This window comes from Anabrus simplex, chromosome 1, assembly GCF_040414725.1.
Source record: "Anabrus simplex isolate iqAnaSimp1 chromosome 1, ASM4041472v1, whole genome shotgun sequence".
Classification (NCBI taxonomy): domain Eukaryota; kingdom Metazoa; phylum Arthropoda; class Insecta; order Orthoptera; family Tettigoniidae; genus Anabrus; species Anabrus simplex.
Window position 1 is genome coordinate 754,536,391 of NC_090265.1, and position 24,370 is coordinate 754,560,760.

The 24,370-nt window shown below is 39.2% G+C and overlaps 1 protein-coding gene across 2 annotated transcripts in view; it reads right to left on the minus strand.

The window, feature by feature from the left end:
- The window catches only part of LOC136857493 (uncharacterized), a 316,431-nt gene that overhangs the window by 76,499 nt on the left and 215,562 nt on the right, over positions 1-24,370 (minus strand). For both annotated transcript variants that reach the window (XM_067136190.2, XM_067136191.2), the window contains exon 7: positions 15,387-15,903. In XM_067136190.2, the coding sequence (XP_066992291.2) occupies positions 15,387-15,903 (517 nt within the window). The remainder of the gene's footprint in view (positions 1-15,386; positions 15,904-24,370) is intronic.

The following is a 24,370-nucleotide window of genomic DNA, read 5'->3' on the forward strand; positions in this document are numbered from 1 at the left end:
CCTACATGTTTGGCCGACATAAACCGATCCACAGGAGCAAGGAATCATATATATTCCAGCACAGTTTAAACCAATAGGATTTTTGACAGATCGCAAACAATTGCCTATGGTGATATTAGGCTTAAAAATGGTCTTGATATGGTGCTTTCTGAGAATATCCGTGAAAGACTGCACATATGGCAAGAAGGCCAGACTCAAAGGACGAGAATCATGTGACAATCTGTCTTTTGGCTTAGAATGTAGCACTTCGTCAATCTGTTTCCCTGAATAGCCATTGCTCAGAAATGTTCTGGTTAGGAACTCAAGTTCACCGTTTAATTTATCCTCCTCACAAACCTCCCTTGCTCGGCTGATAAGAGTGTTAAGCATAGCACGCTTTTGGCAAGGATGGTGATGAAAGGACCCATGAAGGTATCTATATTTCTAACAGGGTCTCTCTATCTTGAGTCTGGTTACTATGGAGAGACCGTAGCCATTTTGCTTTGTTGTTGCTCTGAAGACGATCCTGGTCGCAGAATTGAAACGCGTCAGCTGGTATTTATTTATTATTACATGACCTAACATCCCCAAATAATAATCATAACTGGTGTTAAGGTCGCGCCTTGCTGTCTTCTAGACCGTTTAATACCCCTCTTTTCATCCCTCACCATAACAGGGGTCTCCAGCCAACCGTTTTTGCGTATTGCAAAACTTTCCTAGTGCCCTTTGTAACTGCTGTGCCCTTCAGCTCTGGTAGTTCTGTTTCAAATTCTTCTGAATGCTCTGGTTGTTGACGTTGCGTGTGAAGCCAAGAAGGTCCACTCCACCAAAGCATTTTGTCTTTGAGTTCTGCTGAAGTAATTCCTCTTAAGAGAAGATCAGCTGCATTTTCAGTCGAAGGAACATGCTTCCAGGTGGTTGCATCAGTGGCTTCTTGAATCTTTGCAATCCTGTTTGCCACAAATGTCTTCAGCAGCCTTGGCTCAGTGTTGATCCATCCCAAAACAATTATACTGTCACTCCATAATCTGATCTGACCATTTTTTCTTTCAAAGCACTCCTTCTTCTTGCACAACTTGTCAAAACAACGAGTACCTCCAATTCAAGTCATGGCAACAAAATGGTTTTTAAAGGAGCTACTTTCGTCTTCGCACAAAGTAAATTGGAAATGTAGAGACCACTTTGTGTTTGACAAACTGCATAAATGCAGGCTCCAAAAGCCTTCTCTGAAGCATCACTAAATCCAAACAAATCAAAAGAGCCAGAGCAATTTCTATGATTTATGTTTCTCATAGTTCTGATGTTGTTCAGTCTTTCTAATGACGTATAGTACTCGTTCCAAATCTGAAGGTGCTCTGGGGACAATGGCTGATCCCATTCTAATCCATCTACCCATCAACTTCCTTTTGATCATTACTGGACCCAGGAGTCCTAGTGGATCAAAAATATGTGCGATTTTGGAGGCGATTTCTCTTTTGGATCTTGGTGACTGCTTTGCCAGCTTAACTCAAAACTGAAGGCAATTTTGTGCTGAGTTCCAGAGGAGTCCAAGAGTCTTACTAGATTCACCTTTGTCTAAAACCAGTAAAGTCCCTTCGTTGCTTTTGTTCTCCAAATCCTGCAAGATCTCTTTGCTGTTGGACCTCCATTTCCTCAAATGCATTCCACCACTCTTGGGAATATTTTGTATTTGCTGCCGTAGCCTAATTATGTCTTCTAGAATGTCTCCTCCACTTAAGCAGTCATCCATATAAAAATCATCGCAAATAGCCTTTGCTGCTGCTGGAAATTCATTTTCATGAAGAGTAGCCAATTTATTTGGGCATCTCATGCCATAGTAAGGTGCTGATGCTGTTCATGTGTTACTGTATTCAACTGATAAATCCTCACAGGGGCTGAAGATTCCTCTTTTCACAAAATCTGCTGTAATGCTCGATCTTCAGGCTGGATGACGATTTGCCGGTACATCTTTTCCATATCTGCCGTCATGACGTACTTATGGCTGCGAAATCCAAGTACAATGTGAAAAAGATCTCGCTGTAAATTAGGTCCTGCCATGAGCATAGAGTTAGTAAATGATACACTAGAGGTAGCATTGATGCTGCAGTTGCATGCTAAGTTGAACGAGCGTGCTGTTTGGCAAAAGCTGGATTGTTTGGCACTGTCACTACTGGAGCTTCCCGATAAATTGAAGTATATACTTCTCTGAAGGAAAATGCTAGTCTCCTGTGCAGCTTATGGCTGCATAAAGAGGTTCACAACGGGCCATGGCATATCATTTCACAGGTATTTTCCTTGAAATTCATTTCCATATGTATAAAATAATACTTTGCGTGACACTTATTGTCATGTGAATTGCCCTACTTGGGCTGACTTCGTGACTGATTCCCCTGTCGGCGTGAATGAGATTCTTTGGATCTTACCTTGAAGACTGAAATTAATGTTTTATGAAATATAAGGGATGACATCTTCCTTTCACTGAATGGCCATGCCTTTGCAAGCAAATATCCAGAAATATCAAGTGCATGATACCAAGCGAGTGACTGTAGACTTAGGTCACGTAGCTGTCAGCTTGCAATCAGGAGATAGTATGTTTGAACCCCACTGTCGGTAGCCCTGAAGATAGTTTCCAAGTTGTACACCACGCAAATACTGGGGCTGTACCTTAATTAAGGCCACAGTTGTTTCCTTCCCACTCCTAGCCCTTTCCTGTCCCATAGTCATCGTAAGACCTATGTGTGTAAATAATAAATGTAAGAAATTTATTTTAACAACCTATTCAATACAGTACAAGATGTTAACATGTTAGTTAAACATCATTAAAGTAGTTGAGACATGTTTCGCCCCTATTGTGGGGCATCATCAGTCATATTAATACCTCAAAATTCTACCAGACGTCTGGTTAGAAAGTTGTAAAACATGTTGCATAAGTAAATATATTAAAAAACTTTACAATACCTTATCATTAACACAATATCAAATTGATTAAAAATATGTTGCACATGCTTGTGAATTTTCACTTAAACAAGGCTGTCATATGTTGTAATAATAAAATCTTATACGATGCTAAAATTTGAAGACAGTTTAAAATTTATATACAAATATTGGGAATGAATACAGAATACATACAATTACTAATACTATACACGTATTTTACATGTGAAATGATGAGGAAAAGCATTCCAAATTCGTGCTAATTTCACTTAAATTTGATCTTTATATTACGTCATTATGTGGTCTAATGGAATTAACATCAAGATGTGATAGTTTGTATGTGATTTATAACCAACTCATGTGAAAGCGTTGTAGTACGTCGTAATTCAACCTAGATGTCTAAGTTGCATGATTGTATTTTAGACCCAAATAAGTCAGTTCGCTGAAGTATCCATGGGCTAATTCAACTCTGTTGGACACTCTCTATGAGATGGAGTGCCACAGTGCATGTAAACAACAGTTGATATTTGATTCAAAATGAGCCTATGTTGGAACAGTTGAATTAATAGTTTGAATGAGGGCGGTTGAAGTGTCGTTTAATATCTTCCCATTCGACTAATATTTTGAACTTTTGACAGTGTGTTTCAGTTGAGCTGTCTTACGTATTAATGATAGGCCTAAAAAAATTTACCACCACAGAACAAGACCTGACCATCATTAAAAAAAACATAAAAATATTTAAAAAGGGCAGCTTAATGAATACATATTAAGATCTATACATTCATTTAGACCAATTTGTAAGAAAAATGATAACCTTGCTGAAGCTATAGAATATAAGAAAAATATATAAGATAAAATTCTGGTATATTTGAAAATGCTTGAAAAAGATCACAAAAACAGGAATTGGAATCTATCCACCTCAAAATAGCCCTACGACGTATTCCTCCTCCTTTGAAGCTGAAGATAACCACCAGGAAGTTCATGACACCCCAATATCCCCCGCTCCTCCACCTCCTCAAGTACGTGAACAAGAGAGAACGCATCATCACTACTACACCAGACTCAAGACCGTAAAAAAAGACAGGAGATACTGTTCCAGAGTAAAGCAGTTTTAAAAAGAATTGACAACTAGGAATTAGTAATATTTTCATCTGCAGTAGTAATAGGAGCCACATTATGAAATCTGGATTTATTCATTTCGACAATTACTTATAAAAGTGTAAATTTTTCAATCTATAAATTGGCCTTTTTTTTCATGAACTTTTTAAGAAAAGAATAATCATTAGGACATATTCTCTCTGGATAATTATACAAGTGTTTCCTTGACAACTGCTTTCAATCGTAAGAAGAATTTATATAATTTCTCTTAAGTGTTTTGTTTTTTATTATTGTCAATCTTCTTATGTACAGTTTAAGGACACTTCCTTCAAAACATTGATACTTTGTCAATATATGAATGTTTTATCTAAACAGTGTTATGAGGCTGAAGATGTTGATAATATATGAAACATGTACCGCTTTTAACCAATACGTTGCCTTAAGCAATTTATTGTATCGACAAGGTGGAAAATAAAAAATACTTAGCTGTAAATATGTCAGCTGTTATCGACATCATTATTCTTGTTAATGTGCCTTTTCTTCGGCGACGTGATTGTTTCTATTTCGTTAGTTGCAACATACTGAAGTCAAGGTTATGCTGTGAAAGTTTGAAAGGATTGCGTGCAGGTTATGTATAAGTTCATAGGAATCGTGTTGCTGAACTGAGGTTACATGACAAAAGAAATTGGATCTTTTACATTTATGACAACAGGAGGATCAATGGACTTCAATTATTTTATTATTTTACTGATCAGTGCATGTTTATGTTATGCAAACATGTGCTAAGGGAAAGAGGCTAGAATCTAAGAGTATGTATAGCAAGGATGGTATGTATATGTGTCAAAGAGACTCAGAGATTTTTGCATTGAGCGGTGAGAAGAATGTAAATCTTGAAATCTTGTCGTTACTTCTTTGTAATGTATGTAATCTCAAATCGTACTTGCTTGATTACTGATTTATGCTGCACTCCGTTGAAGTTGTTGGCCTTAGCAGTCTGATTTTCGTTATGAATGAGAACACAATATCCATGAATGATTCCACGAATTCGAGATGTGTTGTATTTTTATTCCGCTGCTTAACCCCAATTGCGACACATTGTTTTCACATCTGCATTTCACATTTCATGATCTTGCTTGTATTGAACATCACAGGTTATCGAGAGCCGCGCTGCTGGGCGCCAATGCTTTTGATTGATTTTGAAGTAAAGGAACTTGGTGCCTTCAATACTTTATTGAATTTGACATGTCTTAATTATGCGATATCCCATAATTTGATGACGAACATGACTGTTGCATGCATAACCATTTTTAACAATTTAAATCAACCGACCAATCGGAAATAGGCTCATAAAGTGCCAACTTCAATTATTGAAATAAATTTATAAAAAATTAAAAGTCTCTTCATAACATCATTAATATCAGCTGTAACAAACTTTCTTATATCTATAGAAAGCCTACCCAAACCGTAAACACCATTCAGCAAGATTCTGTACATCCAGACTCTCAAAACAAGAGCGACATTTTATAGTCTAGTTCATAGAGCTTTTAATGTCCCTTTATCTGACGCGAATCGAAGGAAAGAACTCAACACCATGTACTTTGTTGCGAGTAAAAACTGTTTTGGCAGACATTTCATAGATAGGATTGTCAGTAAAATTGTAAATAAATCTACCTCAACTCTGCTTAGATAGACTAAAAGAAAGCAGACAACTATGCCACCTTCACCAATAGAAATATTTATGAAATCACAAACTCTCTTAAGAAACATAATGTCAACATTGCATAGAAAACCATCAGTAGCAATACTAACCTCTTCTATAACTAGTACAAAGTCAATAACACCAATAACAAATACCACAAATCTGGTGTATACATATTAAATTGTAACCAATGTCCAGTGAGTTACGTAGGTCAAACTGGAAGAAACGTTTTTATTACACATAAAGAATACGTCAATGCCTTCAGGCACAACAAATATTCTGACATGAGTACCCACGAAACAGAATCCAACCACCACTTCACTTACATAGAGCAGGACTTAAAAACTTTTTGCTTCAATAATAAGGGCAGGGCAATTTATTTAACATCTTAGAAAACATTTTCATTAACATAGACCAAAAATGCAATCCTGCTCACAATTAAAATGAAATTTCAGAAACTGTGAATGTACTTTTCGAGGCATTATTCAACAATTTCTCCATGAACAAGCTTCATAACGAACTTTTACGCACTCGCCCCCCGCCCACTGGATCCAACCCTCCCTACTCTCCCTCCAAACTAGCTATCATCACACACAACCTCCACAGTTCACCTTCAGTCAGCCGTCAACTGTAAGACACATATCGAACCTAACCTCTCTTGGGCAAACTAGGACGTCAGTAGTGAGATGCGTCACATATTCATTCAATTCCACTTGTAATTTTAAGATGCTTCAACCCTGCCTACTTTTAGCATTGCTAATAGCGGTCGTTTTCTTTATAGGAATATTCAACCACGACACAATTTTTCTCCATGTGTCCACTCACAGTCAAATCAAGCCAACAAGAAGAGTTCGATCATCAAATTCTAATGCAAGTATAGCAAAGCAAAGCAAAGCAAAGCCACCTCCATACATGCCATGAAATTAATTTTTTTTTTAAGTACTGTAAAGGTGGAACCTTATTTTTTCAATATAGAGCACTGTTCAGTGCAGAGCATGATAATTCTCTCTACAGACGGTAGATAGCGTCAGCAATATTCTTACTTGAACTGAATGTTGAAGCTATCCAAGGACATTATTTTTTCCAACATTACCAGCACTGTATTGCTTCCACAGCCCTTTTCTAGTCATTTGACCGCATCAGGAATGGGATGAATGAAGACCCCATCTAGTGGTGAGGATAGGAATTGTGCTGGCTGCTGAAGCCCTTTGCCCTCCTCAGGGGCAATGATTAATGACTGACAGATGAAATTAAATGATATTGGTGAGTGTTGCTGGAATGAAGGATAACAAGAAAAACTGGAGTACCCAGAGAAAACCCTTTGTCCAGCACAAATCTCACATGGAGTGACCAGGATTTGAACCACAGAACCCTGCGGTGAGACACTGGCACGCTGCAGCCTGAGCCACGGAGGATCATATTGTACTGCTATATAAGATAATTTTAATCCATGTGGTTTGAGTAAATGATTGGTAAAGATGGCGGGGCCCAATCGGAATGCTCATGCATCGCTCGATCAAGAAGAAACACATGAAATATTAGTGAATAGTGATTCTGAGTTTAGTGGAGAGTTAGACTGTGAATCTCTGAATGATTTTATTACTAGCAGTGATGACGATAGTGAATATTGCACCGTTCCCGCGTCCAGGTGAGGATACACGAGTTCCAGACTAGCTCTTGATAAATGATTCTATCTGATTAATGTTGCTGGGTTGTGGGTTCCGCTTGAGAAAGTACGCCGATGGCCTATGGTAAATCTCAACTTACGCAGAAGGACGTCTCCAACACGCTATCAGTCGGATAACATACTCGCATGTCGCCATAATTAATCGCAAATTCCAGGTTACTACGGTATTTCAAGTGATTCGTACGTGTTGCTAACGAAATCCCAATCAGAAAATTAGTCATTACAGCCTTATATCTAGTTCTTATACTAAGTAGGCATTAAAAGAATTATATAGTTTCACTACTCAGCTTTTATTGACAATTCAATCTAAGTATCAAGTGAATGCTATGTAAAATATCGTTAATAGTTGCCTCGTATAACGTAGACAGCTTCATACTGCTCTAAACATCTCCATGCGTTGCGATTATGTTGAAATAAAGAAAAATAGGTTTGGAAAAACCCGTAACAAGTAGATGAAAAGTAGGCCTTAATCATCGATTCATTAACTCTGGCCTGTCGAAATATTAAGTCTTAGTTAGGTAACGTTCGTAGAAATCAAATGAAAAAGAAAAATTAAAATATATAAATTAAATGAAACATATTAAATATAGTTGAAAGAATTAGATGCATCCAATTGGTTAAAAATGAAAATAAAATTATACTCCCTACTATATACATTTCAGATTATAGTTTCAAAATAGAATGTAAAACGCAGTGAAAATAACCAAATAAATAATTAATTAAGATCTGGAATCTCTTCTCCATGAGCTGGATTGCTCCTCAAAGTTACCAAAAATTCTATCATCTAATCTTTAATTCACATATAACTGGTGAAACAAACAAATGTCACTTTGCTAAAAACTTAACATCTGTGTCCATATACAGTAGAAAATTGTATGGGAAAGCAATGTCTGTTTTCTTAGGACTTCAGTTAACTCGTAAGTTTGAAAATTTGTAGGTATGTTTCATATTTCATAGGGTCTGATCTTCATATAAGCAAATTCAGGTCCACTCTAAGTCGTAACTGATTGCAAATTAATTCTATCATAAGGCTTATGTGGCTCATTCACTCAATTATTATCTTAATCCATGGTTAAAATTCAATTTAAGTGCGTATCTGGCTGAATGTAGCATTGCCAAGTGTATTTAATTAACTTTCTAACAAATTATACCATAAGTGGAAAAATTGGCATATTAGAAGACTCTACCTTCATCTAAAAATCCATATATCAATGACTAAGTCACCAGTGATGTGTCAAACTGCTCCCATAAAATCATGAATTAGGTTACCATGTGTGAGAGTGCTTGAAAATGGTCATAAATAACTCAGTGAAGACCTAATTATTAACGTTATTAGCCTCTTGGCTCATCTGATGATCCTACATACTCAAATAACTCTGTATCGATGGCATTGAGATCGTATCCTAACCTATTTGTGTATCTGGGAATACAAACAGCAATTGAAAACAGTACGTTTCAATATATACCTTAGCATGCGCAATTTACACATACTATCGTTTCTCAGAAGATTACTATGACCAACTTTTCAAATAACAATAACTATCACCATCACAACTTAACATCCACTTATATTATTACTTCATTCACCATTTATCACTTCAAATACCACGTAACATTCATATTAGTGCATCTCAAGCACCCATCTCATTAAATACGCTGCATATGTGCCATAACCTACACATATAAAAACATTATCCTTACCGTCATAGTATCAAAGAAAAGTGTATCACAATACTAAGCTGTACTACTATACTTCGTCGTAAACATTCCCTAAATACGATCTTCAAAGCTCGTTATTTTGATAAAGCCATCACACATGTATAATGACATTCATATTAAACTTTAGCACTTCACTGATATCGATTAAAAATAACTATTACTTTCTCTCACAACACATTGATAAATTTGCGAACGGCTTTCACTGGTATTCTACACCTATATATGGGATTAACAGTAACTTCAGATGAATACCTACTTCCATGTAATTACACTTCAATATTATATACGCACGCACAATGTCACAAATCATATCACACATAGCCAAAATAAAAGGTTTCTACTTACGAAAAACGACTCATAGGGGACTTAACTTTGCTTATTGGGCCCTGTCTGCCATCTCGCTGTTGATCATCGGGAATGGTAGGCCTCGCTCCATGGTTCTGCTTTAGGTAATCGGGTCCAACTCATCTTCTCAGCTGATTTCCGATCCTCCTGGGTCATCAATCTTGTAAAGCGCCACCATAGTCGGAGTAGTCTCTGCCTTGGTCTTTTAGAACATCATAGTGGTCTCTAGTACGTCAGGAACAGAATAATACAATGCATTAGTTAATACTGACATGCTGCAATTTGTCTTCGTTTCGTACTGCCTATGATATTAGAATATATGTGCTCTGGGCCGCCTAGTTCAGCTATAACAGTTCTAACTGTGTTACTATTTGTCAACTCTCTCGCTTGCTGAGCGAATGTAATTTTTCCGTGCTTCTTAGGAATGCACTTGACAGCTGGTTGGATTCTGCTCTCTACGATGTGCAGTATCAGATAAAATATAAAGCTTCCAAGTCCAGCCGTGACGTATTAGTTGTACCAGACTTGTTGATTCCTTTTTGCTGGTCTTAAATTTCGCGCAGATATTTCAATCTATGCAGTGACGTTGAGCAGGCTGCCGCGGATTTAATTCTCCTTCAATAATTGATCTTAAAATCAGATAAGTTGGCTTGCTTCTTTACTCGACTCCGTCTTATTTGCCGTAGTGCTGAACTGTGTCGAGTGTTCTCATGGAAGTCTCTTTTTTTTAATAATTAGTTTTAAATAATCCGCTTCTGTCATTCTTTTCTCACAGCCTTCTAAGAATGGTTCTTTCGGTGACCACCGGTTTAAAGGATTATCATTTCGGCTCGTACCGATGTTAATTGCTTTCACATTGATCTCTTAATGGTTTGAACGCCATTTTTTTTCCTACTGACACAATTATAGAACGGTGAAATGGCACAATATGAAGAGAGAAGAAAGCCACAAAACATAAGTACAGGTGCTCAGGCCATTCCTGGTACGAGTGTAAATATTCCTGAGTGTAGTGATGACGATGAAACTTTAAATGGTGTTGATATATCTGTAAATCATAGTGCTGAACCATTTTTTAAACCCATTCAGGACACCACTCCTCAAATTGAAAACTTCAGTGTTAATACAGGGGTTAAATGCCAGGTTGTGGAACCCCCGAATGTTTTACAATTTGGTGCTCTTTTCGTGACTGACGAATGGTTTCAAAGGTTAGCTGATGAAACACAAGTACTATAGTCAAAATCGCGAATGGCTACATCTCCAAAGAATCTGAAATGGAGGGACGTATCTGTTGGGGAAATGGAGATATTTATAGGCCTATGGATAATAACAAGGCAAGTCAAGAAATCACTCTTGGAGCTCAGATGAACTTATCGCCACACCTCTACGAGTAGGAAGCTACAATCATTATGCGTACAATGGTCAAATGAGGTGAGGCTCATTAAATATGATACACTTATGTATTTAACTGCAGACAGGGCTTTCACTGTGTCATCATTTGTTACCCCTCTTGAGGTCCAGGCCTGGCACCAACAAAATGTCGAGTGCTAAGTTTGCAAACTTTGAATATTCTAGTCCATCATGACTAGCGTGGACAGTTAAAAAATAATTTTAAAAAACGCAATGAAAAGTGTTGAGGATATAAGCTTCTTTAGCAAGGAAAATGAGCATATTTTACAAAAACTGCAACAAACCCTAATGCCTATTGCTCACGGTAAAATGTTTCGTAAAATTTGTTGTACAACAAATTTTATAAAAACCTGGTGAAAAACAAGTTGTGTTGCTCATGGTAAAATTATTTTATAAAGTCCGTGGAAGCACCAGGAATGCCATCTATAAACTCACTTCTGAACTAAGATGTGTATATGCTGCCATCTATTGATAAACTTTTAAACCAAGAATCAGCTGTTCAACTTACAGCGTGTTTGGGAGTATGGCTCCAACAAACAAAGCAAAACTTTCTTCTTTAGCTGCAATTATATGTTGTACAGTGGTAAAAAGGAAGAAAAGAAATGCTGGACTCAGGATTGGATCAAAAGAAGAGGAGAAGGTAGAGGATTGCTGTCCTTGGTCGAAAATTAGGTGAGGTTAGAAGACCAGCATTCATATGAGTCGTCCAGTTGCAAAACCCGTTACGTGCAGACAAACAAATTTTTCAAGAAGCGCAAAAAACTGTCATTTGTTATGCAACAAAGATAGGAGGTTGAAATTTTGTAATTAAACAGTAAGCGTTCATCTTCATCATACCGCAAAATATCCACAAAATTTAACTTATAGAACCCATGCTTTTTTCAAAAAAATATTTGGACATAACGAGTTTTGCTGCAGTTTTGTGGAGATAAACGATATGTGCAGCAGTATATGGAATAGAGTGTGCAGATTTATGGTGAAAGTGTTTTACTAGCTACGTTTGAAAGTATTACACTATGAAAATAGCATGAATAGAAAGAATTTAGGTTAGGATATAATGTTTTGATATCTAATCCCCACTCTTTGATTTAATGATTACATCAAGAAATCATCACTCATTCAAAACGTTTTATAAGTTCTTTAACATTGTGCACAGTTATATTAAAAATCCGTTACTGTCCTCAACAAAATCTCCCACATCAATGTCATAGTCTGGCATTTCACTGTTTAAATTTTGCTGCTGGTCAAACAGTGCCTTGTAGAACGTGCGTCATCGTTCTTTATCCACTCTTTCCCGTAATGTCTGGTCAGCAATGTGTGCAGGTCATTGAGCTTTTCTTTCTTAAGAGGAACCCCTTCCTCCACTGGTACTGGCACAATAGCTGAAAAGGGTTTCCCATGGCTCAATATGCTTTTTGCTTCCACCACAATCGCTGTTATAGTTTACTTCACTTCTTATCACACAGTTGCCTGATTTTGTTCGTGTATGTATGACCCTCTCACAGGGTTCTACGACATAACGAGCTTTGCTGCATAACACACGCTGGACATAAAGACTTTCGCAGCAGTTCCGTTATTTTTCACCTTTAAACGTATGGATTAAATGGCCTTTGCTCACGTATTACATTACTGGCTTGTGTATTTTGATGAGCTGCATACAATGGTGGTGATAACTCATTTTGAGAACAAAAAAATGGACATAACGGGTTTTGCAACTGGACGACTCATATAGGAATTCGGCGATTGTTTTTTCTGCCTCTCTTCTTACATTTCTGTTGTCGTAAGGTGGCGTTTTAACTTCGTACAAACAAGGAAATTTCTGGTATTCGTCCAGTAAAACACAAACAGCTGCCTTAGTCCACCCGGATCCTGCCATTTTAGAAAGAAGTGTTTATTTACAATCGAGCTTCACGATCTTCTCACGACGTAACGCCAGCATCATCGTGATGTCAGCTTTGTTGATTGGTTCGTTTCGTAAAATTAATTTTACAGAATAGAACATGTCCTATTTGATAAAAGGTTTTATAAAATTTGAATTTGACCGTAACAGAAATTTTGTTAAATTATTGTACAATAAATTTGACAAAATTTTACCATGAGCAACAGGCATAAGACTAAATTATATAAAGTATTTAATCGAAAATGGCAGGACACCTGGACCAATAATAATATTAATTAATGAATTATGGACAATAGTCAACAGATCGGCAAGGATCGGAAAACTTCAATAAATAATAATCAAGCAAAGCAAAGTACTTCAATATTGTAGAAAGACTTCACAAACAAAAGACACACTAAAGTGCTGTGAAATTGTAAATTCCAATAGATACTTATAATGTACACGGCAATGTACGTATGTATATACAGTATTTAGGTTTTAATGATCGTATTTATTAAGCCTTACCTAATTTGACTCTTGATTTATCCTAAAACAATTATAATTTTCTTTTTTAAGACAATATACACATTAACCATACCAGAGACCCCTGTACAGAAGGAGATAAGTGCTTTGAAAAACTTGGCCTACTCCTAAATACGAATCAGTCAAGGTCTTGCTCCTACGACAACAATTCCGTCAGAAAGAATTCGATGCCTGGTGCGCATTACCACAAAAGGGTAAGGGTGTTATATAAGGCATACACACCAGCCAATCAGTGGGTAAGAAAACCCGAAGGTTTAACCACCAGCGACTGGTGAAATGCCATAAAACTGACAGCAAATGTAGTTCCAGTTCGTGCATTACCTGACAGGTCCCAAGACCATAACCAATGTTGGCGTTGCTACAGTGAGACAGAAACACTTGGTCACGTCTTGGGTTCCTGTCCATTTAATGACACCCTACGGAATTATCATCGTATACGATCTATGATTACTGAAGCCCTAACGGAAAAGCAATATACAGTCTACAAGGAGGTACAAGGATTGTCTCAGGATGGGTCAAGCCGTCGAATTGACAAGACAGCTATACCACCAAGCTCAAGTAAAGGGTTCAAAATAGATCCCACGATTAGAACAGAGGCATCATCTACTCAACCACATAATGTACACAAGGAGAAATGTGATATATATGAACCTATAATTCCATATTACACTGAGAAATATCATCTGAACTCCACAGAGGACTGATGATAGGAGCAAGAGACACCATTTCACAACTTTTGTAAAAAATTTAATTTGTATAACCAATTTATAAAGAAGACTGGGTTAGCAGCCCTGAAAGACATAATTTATACTCTTAGCTGTCAACAAGGAGTTCCTTATGGGTTTCAAAATTATTGACTGATACGATCTTTATTGTCATAGGTAGGCTATAATATGGTATACCAATAATTTATACACGACCACTGTAGTTAGATCAAAAAATTAGATGTATGGCTTTTCAGGCATTTGCTCTATTAACCAGCATTTAGTCTTAGGTCTGACTCTAGACTCGTCAGAGTGGGATGTGTCAGACCCTACCCACTGATGCTGGGGTGTATGCAGGTGAAATTTATCAGAAGCCTATTTATGAGGCACAGTCTGATAACTGATAACCCCAGCATCAGTGGGTAGGGTCTGACACATCCCACTCTGACAAGTCTAGTGTCAGACCTAAGACGAAATGCTGGTTAATAGAGCAAATGCCTGAAAAGCCATACATCTAATTTTTTGATTTGATTTTTGATATGCTCTATTGGTGGAAAATTATCTAATTCCCTCCATGGGAATTTAGAATTTCCATTTGGAATTGCTAGGCGGGCATTAATTCCATTGTGGAGTTTTATCTCCTATGCAGTTATCAGACTGTGCCTCATAAATAGGCTTCTGATAAATTTCACCTGCATACACCCCAGCATCAGTGGGTAGGGTCTGACACATCCCACTCTGACGAGTCTAGTGTCAGACCTAAGACGAAATGCTGGTTAATAGAGCAAATGCCTGAAAAGCCATACATCTAATTTTTTGATCTGACTTTTGATATGCTCTATTGGTGGAAAATTATCTAATTCCCTCCATGGGAATTTAGAATTACCATTGTAGTTGTCAATCAACTTTTTTTTTTCAATTTGTTTTACGTCACACAGGCACACATAGGTCTTATGGTGATGATGGGATGGGGAAGGCCTAGGAGTGGGAAGGAAGTGGTCGTGGCCTTAATTAAAGTATAGCCCCAGAGTTTGCCTAGTGTGAAAATAGGAAACCACGGAAAACCATCTTTAGGGCTACCGACAGCGGGATTCGAACCCACTATCACCCGGATGCAAGCCACACGGCCAACTCGCCCATTAATCAACATTTTATGTAAGCTTTATCTGTTTGGCAGCCTCTAAATGGGGGAAGCAGAAATAAATGCATTTCTCTCTCTCTCTAATGAAATTCAATGGATATGATTCGTTCATATAATCCGCTGATGTAATTGTTAAGCAACATAAACAAGCGGGGAGCAGCTGTGGAAAACCAGAAACAACATTATTCACTGGGTTAAGATTATATCCATTATACAGAAGAACTTCATAATGAGCATCAGCACGAACTTACCTCGGAAGAAATAACTTTGTATTAGAGTTAGGCTTGATGACTGTTTTCTTCAATGTGATATCAGAACAGATGCTCCCTGGAGGTTCATCTAGCTCCAGGCACAACGCGTTCTTCCAGCCAGGATCTTCATTTTCTAATTTACTCTTTACTATCTTCCATGCAGTCTTCCTGGTCACTTTGCGTTCCACTGCTTTCTTCCCCTTCACTTTGAATGAAACTGTTCTCATCAACTGTTTCCTGCACACTTTGTCCTGGATAACATTCCTTTTCTTGCGTTCAAACTCATTCACTGTCTTTAACACTTCCCGCCCTCTTTCCAGTCCTTGACAAAGCTCTTTAACCCACAGAGCTGCCATCTGTCGCCGGTGGCTACTTTCAGACTCATCGTCTGCCAGAGTAATAAGTCTGCACACTACAAGGGATAATAATGAGTAAGAGTTGTGTAGTGTCGTAAACAAGTCCTTCCACAGATTCAACAGCCATACTGGAAGGCAGTCCTTCTCTGGTCTTATGTTCACTGTAAAACAAAAGAAGAAACAATGTAAAATACTCCCAATTCCCATATAAATGGTCTGCTATTGAAAATTATAAATTTTCCAGCTAACTTATTATTGGTTGCCAATTTGGGCTCAACAGTTGGCAACTAGCACACCTACCAAGATGCATGGCCTAGTTGTGAGAGAGACCAATTCTCTCACGTGGCCTACTTTGCGCATATATTATGAGGAATGAAAAGTACAACCTACTTAAATGGATCATGCAGGACGTAGGGGTCGCGGTCAGGATTGGACAGCTGAACATCGTGCAAACATCGCTGTGATTGTGGCCAACCTTCAGTAATGAAGAATGCACTACAAGAAGAAGCTATAGAAGGGTGTATGTACCCCAGGGCAAGAGCCAGGCTCCTTTTATTGGGAGCGATGTAGTTCCGGGTTTTGTTTGTAAAGGAACGCCAAGTCACATTAAAATACCAAACAAAGAAAATGTGCGAAGACAGTTGTTAGTGTGTGACAAGTAATGCGATTCACTGTTGATTGAGTTATGAGACGGTCACAACATTCTATCTCAAATGACTTCGGAGATAAAGTAAAGAACATGGGAAGTTGGTACAGCCTGCCTTACAAATACTTTATATGTGTAAAGTAATGTTATATATCATCTAAATTCATTTAGCACCATTTCAAAAAGCTGTTGAGTTTCAATTCTTAATCGATACTCGTGCATTGTAGTGAGTGAGCTGTTGAAGTGGTCGGACATGTTTTCCCAGCGCTCTGAAGTGAAGTTGTTTAGCATGAGCCGCACGTTGGAAATTTATCGGGTGACGATAGAAATGTTCGTTCCTGGCAGTTGTTATAGTGCTCTTATTGGTTATTGGTGGTGTAGAGTTGAACCCAGGACCTGCAGTGGAGTGTGATGTTCAGGCCCCCACAGAAGCGACGACAATTAAGTGTTCAACATGTAGCAAGAACTTAAAGAATGGAATCAAGTGTGTGATGTGTTTAAAGTGGTTCCACTTCGGCTGTGCTAAGATGAAGAAAGAAGATTGTCCGGACAAGTTTTGGTTTGGTAGAATTTGTGACACTGTGGAAAATATAAGGGAAGCAATCAAGGTGAGAGACTTGAAAGTAGAGAAACTACAGTGGAAGCTTGCAGAATTCGAAGAAACAGTGAAAGCACAGATAGAAAATATCACAGAAAGGAACAAGGAAGCAGAAACTCATTATATTCCTATAGTTGACTCAGGGGAGGGAAGTGATTTGATCGTAAAAAAGTTCACGTGATATACTCATCACGAGTGACTCGATACGCTGGAGTGGTGACATTTCAAGGAGGACTGGTAAAAATAGTGTTATCCGGGAATAAAAAATTGAACTGCTGTCAAAGCAGGTTGAAAGACTGGAAGACAGTGACGATGTGTAAGCGTTAGTGCTTCATGTAGGGACCAATAATCTTAGAAGAAAGGCATCGGTAGACTATTTAATGGGAGAGGTGTACAAATTGGCGAGTGCAGCTAAGAAAAAGTTTAAGAACGCAAAGATCATACTTAGTGGCGCAGTGCGAAGGAAGGACACACCGCTATGGTGGGTGAAGTCTTTGAACGACTGGATGGACTGGATGTGTCAGTAGCTGGACTTTGTGTATGTGGAGATGGATTGCTGGATAGGAGACCGGGACTTTGTGCGGGACAGACTGCACCTGAACAGGCGAGGCTCCTATGAGTTAGGAAACCTGCATGAGAGAGTCAATGACTCGCGCCAGCAAAGACGGGGATGACAGGAGTCGGAGGAGGGCTGCCAACTGGAGCCAACGACAGGCAATGAGCAGCCATGGATTATAGACTATGGAGAAAGACCCTAAGACTAATGCAGGTGAACTGTCAAAGTGTGCAAAATAAAATTACTGAATTTTGGAATCTTACTAAATCATACAATGTGGATATTGTCATTTTTAGGAAGTCATGGCTGAATGGAAATGTAAATAGTAGCGAAATAAATCGGGGTGATTTCATTATATATAGAAGGAACATGTAGCTATTGACAGATGCCACAGGGAACATTTCAGATTTTTTAATAAAAGTCCCCGTTTGGCATAGGGGATGAGAAAGGGTGAAAACAAATTGTCCAAAATGACCGAGATAATGGACGTATGAATGTTCCAGCATGGCTACCAACCAAAATTGTTACAAGTAAGACTTACTTGTCTCTGACCACTATCCTTCCCTAGTAATGAGAGCACCCAAAATCCCAAAGGTCTCGATGATACCTAGGTTCAACACCCAATGGCTGAGCGATGAGGATCATGACTTCCAGACCGCCCTTGAGAAGAATGCACAGAAACAAGGTGGCTCTACTGGAAGCTGCTCAAGAAACCATCCCTGTTTCATCCAACAAAGGCAGGCACCTCCGATTGACCACAGAGTGCAAACAGTCTATAGAGAAAAGGCGCAGAGCCTGGGTCAAGTGGAACCAACACAACGATGAGCCCAACCATCAGGCTTTCATTGCGCAAAGGAAAACAACAAGTTGTCCATTTCATGACCGTATCGATGTTTAATCAAGAAGTAAGTATAAATAACCACCTAATCGATACTTTATTAATGCCTCAGGCAAAATTGAATAAAATTAAAACTTACAGGACATGTTTCGACCACTTTGGAGTCTCCAAAGAACTTTTATTTGTGCTTATTGTCAATGTTTTTCTTTTCAGTTCTTTATTTATACAGCTGAAGAGGACCACTAAGTGGTCGAAACATGTCCTGTAAGTTTTAATTTTATTCAATTTTGCCTGAGGCATTAATAAAGTATCGATTAGGTGGTTATTTATACTTACTTCTTTAAGGAAAACAACAGCGAGCATCATCCGCAAAACCAAGAGGAACTACAACTGGTCTCAAATACAACACGCAGAAGAAGACTGCAAGAGAAACAATTCAAGGAATCTCTACAAGGAAGTCAAAGTCTTCCTCCCTGCATCTCCGAGGGCCAGATGGATTGATCCGAATGAACAACAGAGACTGTACCAATACCTTTGCAGAGTACTTCCAGAAACTCCTCAATGGAAAAGAACTTAAAGAGAGACTAACCTTCACAGAGCCCACTGTCAGGAACCAGAACTCTGTACCACCCAACAGGGAAGAAATAGAGATCATCAAAGGCCTCAAGAACAACAAGCCACAGGTGAAGATGATATAGTTGCAGAGATGTGGAAGTATGTAGATGAACAGTCCCTGCAGAGTATCACCCAGATCATCCAAAACATATGGAGAACAGAGGTCTTGCCGGAGTGATGGACCTCAGCCGTGATCCATCCACTACACAAGAAGGGAAGTAAGACCAACCTCAACAACTACAGAGGCATCTGTTGCTTGTAACCTACAAGATCTTCTCTACAGCCCTGCTAACTAGAGTCACCAAACAGCTGGACTCCCCACTAGGTGAATCCCAGGCTGGTGTCCGCGTTGGTATGTCCTGCACAGAGCAGATACAAAGCCTCAAGACCATCCTCACATACAGGAGCTGAGAGGGTAGCCATAATGGTGGATTTCCGAACGGCATACGACTCAATAGACAGACCAGACCCTCTTCTCTACCCTGCAGGAACTAGCCCAAGATGAGAAGACCACCAGATGGGTCAAGTTCAGGGGTGAGCTCTCTGAGAGCTTTCCCATCCAGAGAGGAGTCAGACAGGGAGGTGGCCTCTCTTACATCCTCTTCAACTGTGTAATAGAGAAGATCATCAGGGAATGGACTGCCACATAGTCATCAGAAGCAGGACTGAAGCTTCAGTACACAAAAGAAAGACAACCTCAGTGTTCCCTGTCTAGCCTTTGGTGATAATCTCACCTTACTGGCCAACAGCAAGGAGAAGGCTACTTACTAATTACAGAGCCTATACAGTATCGTAGCAAAAACCGGCTTGAGGGTTAACTTACAGAAGATGGAGTTTATCACTAACATAAAGCAAGCTCCTTCTACAATCTCACTAGGAAACAACACCATAAATGAAGTTCCTGCAGTCAAATACCTACTTAGGAGAATGGATCTTAATAAGTGAGAGCAAAACTTTGGCCATAGACACCAGGTGCACCAAGTTAGAGTGGGCCTATCACTCCTGTAAAAGCCAACTACACCTCCAAGTACCTCTCCAAGAACCTGAAGATGAAGCACTACAACTCACTAGTAAGACCCTCTCTACTCTACGCCTGAGTGCCTCGTGATAAATTGAAAGGGCCCACTCGGAAACTAGAACTTAAAGCGAGGAAGATCCTGAGGAGGATACTACTGTCAGATTTTTTTATTATCGACACTCAAGATTAGGCTTTAATTACAAACAAACCAATAGGCCTATTGCAATGCAAGTTATACCAATATTTTCCCTGTTTAATTCTACATTAGCGTATATAAGACACATTGTTTTCGACGTTCATTAAATATTTTTTATTTGTGGTTGTAATAAATATTGCCTGGGTTTTTGGCTCCTTCTCTAGGAAGCGCTCACTTTTATTTATTTATTTATTCACGAAGCACAAGATACAGCTACAATGAGCAAATTTCACTTGCACTGTCAACAGACTATTTAACAAACATAAACTTTCATAATAAAATATAACAAACATAACAAAATATAACAAGATCAGGTACACAGCCTAATAATAACAACTGTCCAAATCGAAAACCATAAGAATGTCCATATTCATAGCCAAGTCGTCGTGGGTCAAGATGGCGGTATAATCCCTTCACATCAACTTATCTTTAAGAGGCTATTTACACACCTCTCGAATACACTTTTATTTGATGCTATATCAAGTTCTTGTCTCCTGTTAATATTGTTAATGAGTGTTGGGAGGCGGATTAGGAAAGATCGTTGAAGTATTGAGTGCTGGGTGTGGGGAATGTGGAGAAGGTCTTTGGTTCTGGTGGAGCGGGAAGGAACACGGAGAGGGAAGAGTGAGACAAGATGTTCTGAGCAGTAATGCCCATTTAAGATCCCGTGGAGGAAACTCAGGTCAGCTACCTGTCGCCTGATGTGCAGCGGTGACATATTAATTACCATTAATACTTGCTGCGTAGGCAGATTTCTGAGCTTGGGGTTTCTGTTCCTTACAATTGCAGCAAAGAAGGACACTGCTCTGTCTAACTGCTTAGTATTGGAGGGGGAGGCTGTTGTCCAAATAGGAGAGCAGTAGTTTAGGAGAGGTTGAATGATCGTGAGGAAGAAGTGACGAAGAGCAATGGGGTCAGAAATTTCTGTGAAGCGATAGAGAATGCCTAGTAATTTCATAGCCTTGGGTGTATATGTTTCTATGTGGGTCTTAAATTGTAATTTTGTATCGAATATTACACCTAGGTCACGCCGTTGCTTAACTACGGTGATGGGCTTATCGAGTAGGTAATATGATGTCGGTAGAGGAGATTTACATAGTGTTATGGTCATGTGGCTGCACTTTTGTGGATTGGGGATAAGTTTCCAAGTACGGCACCAGTTCGAGAGGGCATTAAGTGAGGACTGTAGCAGAGCTGCATCTCCTGGATTCCTGATCTCCCTAAATATCTTGCAGTCGTCAGCAAAGAGTAGGGTATTGGCTGTTTCGTTCAGTTCGGACGGCAGATCGTCCATAAACAAAGAAAACAGCAAGGGGCCACAAGTACTGCCTTGTGGGACACCGGACGTGACTGGTAACCATGAGGATGAAGTGCCTGATATTACCACTCTCTGCCAACGGTTATGTAGGAAGCCAGAAAGAAGGGTCAGAAGACTGCCATGTATATTAAATCGTTCGGAGAGTTTATGGAGCAACAAAGTATGGTCTACAGAATCGAAAGCTTTTGAAATGTCTACGTAGCAGATATCCAGCTGCGATTTAGCTGCAATGGCGTGTGATGCAAAGCTATGCAGAGTGGCTAGGTTTGTTAGACAAGAGCCACCTGGTAGAAAACCATGCTGCTTGGTTGAGATATACGGCAACATGAATGCGAGGAGACGCTGGTGTATAATTTTTTCAAAGATAAAGGATAGTGTGGGGAGAATAGAAATTGGTCGGTAAGATGAAACATTAAATTTGTTGCCTGATTTGAGAAGTGGAACAATATTTGCCTGTTTCCAGGTATTAGGAAAATAGCCCGCGGCAAAACATCTGTTAAATAATTTAGATAGAGGGACGCAAAGAGTACTGGCAGTATTTCTTATGAAAAGAGGACCTATAGTGTCGGCACCGGTAGCTTTGTTGGTACGAAGAGTTTGAAGAAGGTTATGAACTTCACTTGGTGTGGTAGTTATGCTTGATAGGGTTCTGTTTGAAGCTGTACCAATGGGTGGGAGCGGTTGGTTTTGTAAGGGAGGGGAGAAGTTGGAGAAGAAATACCTGTTGATCAGTTCATTGCGATCGGCGCCGTCTGCTGTTGCATCGTTGTGGTTCACGCTGACAGGAATCCGCTCCGTCCTTCTCCGTGTGTTGATGAGACTCCAGTAGCGCTTGGGATTGCTGCGGACGTTTTCAGTGACAGTGTCTACGTGTGTTTTGTAGTCTCTTCTGACCATAAACCTCGCGTGGCGGCGGATTTTAACGAAAGTATTGTGAGTGTGTGGGTTAGGGAAGTCTTTCCACAGGCACCAAGCTCTCTTTTTATTAAATAGTATCAGTCTGGTCTCATGTGATATCCAGTGTTGATGTTTGCTGGTAGTAGCCCGTTGTGCAGGTACGAAGTCTTTAATTGCAGCTTGCAGCCAGTCGTACAGCAGGTCAAGAGCCGATTCGATGTCAGCTATTTCGAGCAGACTCCAGGGAAGGCATTCCAGGGCACGACACATTGCAGGCCAGTCGGCACGGCGCCAGATGTAGGTAGGGCGGTAGGATGTCCTGCTGTGAGGCTTTGAGGAAAGGTGGGGAAGGAGGAATGTAGCATCGAGAGACTGGTGGTCGCACAGGAAAAGGTTTCTACCTGGGGTTATTGTTTTAAGTTCTAATGAGGAGAGTATGAAGTCCAGGGTGTTGGGTCCACGGGTTGGGTACATATTAAACTGTTTCAGTCCGAGGCCATTAATAAAACTGTCTATAAAGTATGTGTCACAGTTGTTAGCTGACTGTCCGGTAGTTGGAGAAGACCACTTTATAGACAGGTTAAAGTTGCCCATTAAAATTACTTCACCATGAGGGAGAGCTGCAATGACTGAGTCCAGGCACTGTTCAAGGTTACAGAATGGGCTGTTTGGTGGTCTGTAGTAACATCCCACAAGTACAGGGCGTCGAGGAAAGAGTAGCTCCATCCACACTAACTCACAGTTCCGTTCGAGATCTGTCCTTCGTTTACATGGTAATGCAATGTTCACTGCTAGCATCACTCCACCACCTAGAGTAGCGTGATCACGACGGAATATGCTGTAATTAAGGTTAAGTTATGAGTAGGTTCCCACCTTCCAATACTTATCAATTTCTGTATAATAGGTTTATTAATTACATAATATAAACCATATAAACTCTAGTACATGTTTCGTTCCGATTATGGAACATCTTCAGCTAAAATTTTGACAAAATGGCAAGACAATTAAAACACATTGATGTTATGATACAAAAGCTAAAAGATATGATAAAATGACATGAAGATTAAAACATATAATTATGATGATGAAATAAAGTTCATTCATGTTGGTTAAAAATTCAACAAGTCAGTGTTCAAATGACGAAGTAAAAATGGCGATAAGGTTCTTCTTCATGTTGGAGACGTGTACATTTTGTTAATCTTGAAGATAAATTGGAGAAATACAACATTTTCTTAATGTATATTTATCGGGGGAACTCTTGATAAAACAACCGTAGTTGAAGTTGAGTTGTGGTTAGATTATTGAAATGAGTCTGAAAAGAGAAAAAAATGAGTAAAATAGAGGATATTTTAAGGAGAAAACCTTGTTAAAAATGTATGTTCGCGAGAATACAGGATAATGGAGTTAATTACCTTATAGTCAGTCGTGTCATATTTGATGTCCTCCCTTATGTCGTGTTGTTAACTGAGTCCTGTGTACGTATGTAAGGCACTTGCGGTGGGCGGGGAGTATTGGAAGGAGAGGTAAGTGACGTGAGGAGAGCGGGTGAAATGTTGTGTAGGGTGGAGCTAACTGAGGAGTGGCACTGTGATAGGCTAGGGGAAACGGAAGGAAAAGTAGGGGGACTATTGTGTAGGGTGGAGCTAATCGGAAGGAGGTGTGTTGGTTGTTTGTTGGGATTCTTTTTGATGGTTTTTCTAGATGAATCTAATTTGGTAGACTCTTCTAATAATATATTTATATTTTCCGTAATTTCGTTAACATTCTGGTTGGGATTTCGTTTCTGATCAATTTCAATATAGATATTTTCAAGAATATTCATTAATTTGCCTTTGTTTAGCGTTCGTAGAATGGTTAAGTCCCTTTCTATCGATGTAAAACTGTGTTTATATTCGGTCATGTGAAGACTCATGGCCGAGTACTTCCTATGTTTTTCGGCATTAATA